The 6,768-nt window shown below is 37.4% G+C and overlaps 1 protein-coding gene across 1 annotated transcript; it reads right to left on the reverse strand.

The window, feature by feature from the left end:
- Positions 1 to 3,409: 3,409 nt before the first annotated feature.
- LOC120736346 (V-set domain-containing T-cell activation inhibitor 1-like) lies at positions 3,410 to 5,977 on the reverse strand. The gene is made up of 3 exons (XM_040036397.1): positions 5,900 to 5,977; positions 5,525 to 5,614; positions 3,410 to 3,832 (listed from the first exon to the last, which is right to left on the reverse strand). The coding sequence occupies exons 1-3, from the start codon at positions 5,910 to 5,912 to the stop codon at positions 3,471 to 3,473; spliced, it is 465 nt and encodes a 154-aa protein (XP_039892331.1). The 5' UTR covers positions 5,913 to 5,977; the 3' UTR covers positions 3,410 to 3,470.
- Between the last annotated feature and the right edge of the window lie 791 nt (positions 5,978 to 6,768).

Consider the following 6,768-nt stretch of genomic DNA (forward strand, 5'->3'; position numbering starts at 1 on the left):
AATCACAGTCACAGCGCTTATGTTTACAGCAACTGTTTGTAGAAGGAAGCTCCTTTTGGTGAGTTGCAGTTATTGTGCTTCAGTAAAGTTAATAGTCTATTTTCAGCTCCTTTTCTTCTTCCAGGAGGTTCATAAATACACAAACATATCAAATAAATACAACAACTTTATTCTCAGATATCTGAACTCACAAAACACAGATTTTACACAATTTTAGTTGAATGATGATAAATTCAATTATTTCAAGCTTAGTGGCACTGTAAAAACTGTACAATGTACAATTACTTCTAAGTGCTCTGGTTTTGAATCAGTGGTTCTCAAACCTTTATTATAGTGCCTTACTTAGCAGCTGAATCATTTTGAATTATTCTTAGACAATAAAAGTAAGGAGGTAAAATTTTACTGTCAGGTCAGAGCATCAGCAGATCCTTGTTTGTATTCCACCTGCAGAGACTTGACGTTTGAGAACGGCTACACTACAAAAAGGTTAAATTACAGATTACAGGTCTGAGCTACCAGAAAGCTGCATTTGTTCTACTTTTTCTTTTTTTTACAAACTCTGTGAAAATCAGTCTTCACAGGCACAAAAGTCCTCATTTTTTTAGCAACAATAAGTGTTTGACAAGAGCGATTAAAATGAAGAGAAGCTCCTAACACAGACTATAAAATTAGTAGTACAATTAACAAATTAAACATAACAGACTGAGAAAAACAGCTGTATTTTAATACAAGGCAATCATGTCTTCTCATCAGATCTCTTCTCTCTCTGTGGTTTTTATTTTCTGCTGTGTTTTCAGGGTTCTGAATGTGTGCAGAGATAAACTCAGCATAAACAAATCAAACAGGTTCACTTGTTGTTTGTGACACAGAATTTTAAAGGCTGGTACTCTGAGGTCTGAAGTAAATCTTTCACATTCACATGTGTTTCTAACATGTATTCAGGGCTGTGTTAGTGTTTTTTAGAGCAGCAGGGACTTTGTACAGAAATGTTTGACTGTATTTTAATCAGTCTATAATAAAAGACTGTACAAGTGTGGTTATGGGGTAGTGCACTGTAGATAGACAAATGCAGGCTTATAATGTAGTGTACTCCAAATACAGTGTAGTGTACATACACTTGTGCTTAGAGTGTAGTGCATACACCTATTCTTATAATGTAGTATAGTCTTATAATGTAGTCTAGGCATACAGTATAGTGTACTGTAGACACACTAGTGTTTAAGTGTAGTGTAGATCCACATGTGATTACATGTAGTGTAAGTACACCTGGGAGAACATGTAGGGTATGCACAAAAGTGAACACATGTAGGGTATGCACAAAAGTGAACACATGTAATGTATGCACAAAAGTGAACTCATGTAATGTATGCACAAAAGTGAACACATTTAATGTATACACAAATGTGAACACATGGAATGTATGCACAAATGTGAACACATACAGGCTATGCACAAATGTGAACACATGCAGGCTATGCACAAAAGTGAACACATGTAGTGTATGCACAAAAGTGAACACATGTAATGTATGCACAAAAGTGAACACATGTAATGTATGCACAAAAGTGAACACATGTAATGTATGCACAAATGTGAACACATGTAGGCTATGCACAAAAGTGAACACATGTAGTGTATGCACAAAAGTGAACACATGCAGGGTATGCACAAAAGTGAACACATGTAGAGTATGCACAAAAGTGAACACATGTAATGTATGCACAAAAGTGAACACATGTAGAGTATGCACAAAAGTGAACACATGTAATGTATGCACAAATGTGAACACATGTAGGGTATGCACAAATGTGAACACATGTAATGTATGCACAAAAGTGAACACATGTAGGGTATGCACAAATGTGAACGCATTTAGGGTATGCACAAATGTGAACACATGTAGGGTATGCACAAAAGTGAACACATGTAGGGTATGCATAAATGTGAACACATGTAGTGTATGCACAAAAGTGAACACATGTAGGGTATGCATAAATGTGAACGCATTTAGGGTATGCACAAATGTGAACACATGTAGGGTATGCATAAATGTGAACACATGTAGGGTATGCACAAAAGTGAACGCATGTAGGGTATGCATAAATGTGAACACATGTAGGGTATGCACAAAAGTGAACGCATGTAGGGTATGCATAAATGTGAACGCATTTAGGGTATGCACAAATGTGAACACATGTAGGGTATGCACATAAGTGAACACATGTAGGGTACGCATAAATGTGAACGCATGTAGGGTACGCATAAATGTGAACACATGTAGGGTATGCACAAAAGTGAACACATGTAGGGTATGCACAAATGTGAACACATGTAGGGTATGCATAAATGTGAACGCATTTAGGGTATGCACAAATGTGAACACATGTAGGGTATGCACATAAGTGAACACATGTAGGGTACGCATAAATGTGAACGCATGTAGGGTACGCATAAATGTGAACGCATTTAGGGTATGCACAAATGTGAACACATGTAGGGTATGCATAAATGTGAACACATGTAGTGTATGCACAAAAGTGAACACATGTAGGGTATGCACAAATGTGAACACATGTAGGGTATGCATAAATGTGAACACATGTAGTGTATGCACAAAAGTGAACACATGTAGGGTATGCACAAATGTGAACACATGTAGGGTATGCACAAAAGTGAACACATGTAGGGTATGCATAAATGTGAACGCATTTAGGGTATGCACAAATGTGAACACATGTAGGGTATGCACAAAAGTGAACACATGTAGGGTATGCATAAATGTGAACGCATTTAGGGTATGCACAAATGTGAACACATGTAGGGTATGCATAAATGTGAACACATGTAGGGTATGTACACATGGTAGTGTATGTACACATGTGCTAAGAGTGTAGTGAAGATACACCCATGCCAATAGTATAGTGCAGGTACACCTGTGTTTACAGTCTGGTGTACTGTAAGGTCACAGTGTAATGTAATGTAGGCTTAGAATACTACTGGCTTACACTATAGTATATTGTAGACACATCTGTGTTTACAGTATAGTATACTGTAGTTACACTTATTGTCTTACTATTGTTTACACTTGTGTTTCAGAGGGTAGTGCTGTATATTTACAGTGGGCACATTGTTTTTGCACAACAACTGCAAATGCAGCAACAACAACAACAACCAAAACAGAAACTGTCAGACCAACTATCAGTTCAGTCTTGCCTCCATCTTTCTCTTGTCTTGGTGGCCCTGCAGGTGAGAAACAGGTGTGAGGTGTCAGCTGTCAGGTAGGTAATGAGTGAAGAACAGAACAGAATCCATTTCCTCTTCAAACTGCTGTCAGACATTATCTACTGCACTCTGATCACATCACTCAGACCAGCTGCTTTCTACAAAGTCTCATCAACAACATCTTTAGAAACAAACATCAACAACCAGGAAGCAGCTTCACCTCTGATCACACACACACTCAACTCTACTCACTCACCTGGAGGATCAACAACACTCAGGCTGAAGGTGCAGATGGGATCACTGTCCAGATATGCTCTCTTCCAGCGTTTCCTGCTTATGCGAACCTGATATATACCAGCATCAGCAGTCGTAACATTCTTCAGAATCAAAGACACGTTTCCATCTGTCATCTGATTGTCCTGCAGAACCACCCGGTTCTTAAAAGACTGATGCTGTTTGGTAGGATCAGGTTGATTGTCCCGGTACAGAAGGACATATTTTTTCCCCAGATCAGGTCTACTCCACTCTAGGCCAATAATGGTTTTACCATTTAAAGCTTGACATGGCAGAGTTGTGTTTTTGCCAAACACAGCAGTCACATTTATCCGGTCTGAATGAGAGAAAAAAGAGAAAGGCAATATTGACTTCTAACCCAGCCAACCACAGTGTGAAAACCTAGAGTGAGAAAGCCCTGAGTACCCAAACCCCCTGCTGAATGGAAATAGTGAGTTTACATTTGACACAATCACATCAGTTTATCTTAAAACTATTTGTAAAAATATGGCAAATTTCACCATTTTGGGTGATATACTCAAAGTCCAGCATGCTGCAGGCATGTCCCCATTTTTACAAACACAAAAGCTATGAAGTTTCAACAAGGGGATTAAAAACCCAAGCAAAAGTCATTTGATACATTTCCACATCTTCAGCTGATATCCATCCACAACATTATTAAAAAAAACAAACCCTGCCATTACTTAGTTTGAGTTCTTTTTTCCCCCCAACACAGACTTGCTGTGTTTACTGTAGGTGTGCAGTCGCCTCATTTTGAGCAAGCAAACCCTGACTGGGACTACTGCTCTGAATAGGAGTTAGTTTACCATTAGGGAACAGTTTGTTTTAATAGATTACGAAATAAGTAATCCTTCTTATAATCCTACTGCTAGTTCGAGACAACTGAACCCAATAAAATCAACTATTATTGTGTTAAAGTGTCTTGAATTATTATAAGTGTCTCCACATAGATGTTTTTTCATCAAGCAAGAAGTCTTCTGGAGATAAAAAAAAAAAAAAAAAAGGCCTACACATGCTGTCTGCAGCTCAGCTTCAAACCAGATTCTTACAGGACACTTCACTGGTTTGAACAATGGAGGGATGCCTCAATTGTTTTGCATTTTGCATTTAGATTTTACAGCGCAAAGTGAAAAAAGAAAAAGAAAGGTAAAAGTAGTATTCATACTATGTTTATTTTACCAGTGGTGTATTAGAAATAATGAAAGGATTTAAAAAGCAGCTAAATGCACCCTTTAAATGAATTGACTCAATTTTATGAGCAATTAAATTCCCAAATAAAACTAATGTTTTTACCAGGAAAATAATACATGTGTAGAATATGTGATACTAGTAGCGGAGGTCATGGCTTTTTCCTTTGAAATACTGTATCACACACAAAATTCAAGACTCACATATGATTATATTATACAGATACACATAAATTTTTAGGACTTTAGCCCAAAACTCCTGAAAATGTACTTTTGTGTAGTCTAGGAGGAAGGCACGACTCGTTTGTGTTTTGGAAGCACATATTCTACTTTTTAAACGAATCTTGTTAATTACAATTAACATAAAAATTTTACATTTTATATATAATATATATTATATTATATTTTAGTATGAAAGCTCAGATCCTAAATATCTAGAATCATCATGTTGACATATGTAAAAATATACTCAGGGGTTGTTTATTCCTCCATTAACTATGATCATAATTAATCATCAATAATCATTAGTAAACTCCAGACATGGACGCCAGAATTCCAATGAATTTCATTTAACCTCTGCAAAGAAATCAGTCGTGAATTCAATGAGTTGTGAGGTTTTTTTCTGGATGTGTGTGTTCAATGAGGCCTTTGAACAATACAGCGGCTGGTGGCGCAATTCCAAAGAACTTCTTTTTAAAATTTTTGTTGTGATACTGCTGCCCAGGTCTCCCTTGAAAATCGATTTTTAATCTCAATAGAATAAAAAAAGATTCGGGCTAGGCCCAAAGTCATTTTCTATATCAGAAAATAGTTTAACTCACCACCGGAGGAAGAAGGGATGAAAATGGCCAGTAAAATCAACCGGAGCCAGAATGAAGACGTTGCATCAGACATTTCAGCTGTCCGAAAAACTGAACGGAATAAAAGATTAATGATTAAATTGAATCTACCGAGTCAAATTAGTTCAAATTTAAACGTAAAGATGTTAAAAGTTTTTGGTCATCTCCTTTCACTTAAATAGTTTTTTCCAAAGAAACATCTGAAGAAACAACAGCTCGCACCATATAACATTAACATAGAGTATACGGCGGCATGCAGGAAGCATGAGGGAAACATCGACATGTAAAATTACTGACACAGAGTTTCTCATCATCCTGTGAAGTCAAATTAAAGCTGTCATTAAAGCAAGAACAAACCTTGAGTCGACATGTAATCGAGATTGTAAAATTCCACAGTAACACAACGAGTTACTTCCGCGAACACTTAGGTGCGCTCCTCTTTACCTTTAGGGATCACGTGATTTCTTGTAGCTGTGACAACCACTTCTACCAGGTAGACACGTAAACGCATTTTTTTTTTTTTTTGCTGTTGTTGTTTAATCTTACAATAAAAATCAATGTATCTCCAGTTTGAGGTCAATCATATTTTTTTAATGAAAAACAAACTTGTGTTTCACAATCGAATCATTCCACCTGTAGTGCATATACACCTGTAGTGAATATACACCTGTAGTGGTTTAGAGTATAGCGCTATAATCTAAACCAGCGGTCCCCAACCCCCGGGCCTCGGACCGGTCCCGGTCCCGGTCCGCGAGTCGTTTGGTACCGGGCCGCGAGAGTTGAGGCTCAGGTGTGAAATGTATGGTTTTCAGGGTTTTTATCGGTTTTCAGCGTTATTTTGTTATCGTTTTTATCGTTAACTCGGTTTAACTGTCTTTTCACGTATGTTATGAATAAATATTCTTTTTTTTCGGTACCGGTACTAGTTTTATTTTGTTGTATTTATCCGCGACACCTTAAAGGCCGGTCCGTGAAAATATTGTCGGGCATAAACCGGTCCGTGGCGCAAAAAAGGCTGGAGACCGCTGATCTAAACCAATCAGAAACCACATTTAACTTGATGTTTGGCAGTGAAATTCGTTCAAAAGTGAAGTTAAAAAAATAGTTGTCGTGTCATCCAGGGAAGGACGGATGATGTTTTGCTTTGCTGTGTTTTAATGTGAAGTGTGCTTATCTATTTTTTATATTGCATGTTCTGGAGAGACTCCGCCATTTCCCGTTTTACT

Source organism: Simochromis diagramma, unplaced genomic scaffold, assembly GCF_900408965.1.
Source record: "Simochromis diagramma unplaced genomic scaffold, fSimDia1.1 OVJJ01000703.1, whole genome shotgun sequence".
Lineage (NCBI taxonomy): Eukaryota > Metazoa > Chordata > Actinopteri > Cichliformes > Cichlidae > Simochromis > Simochromis diagramma.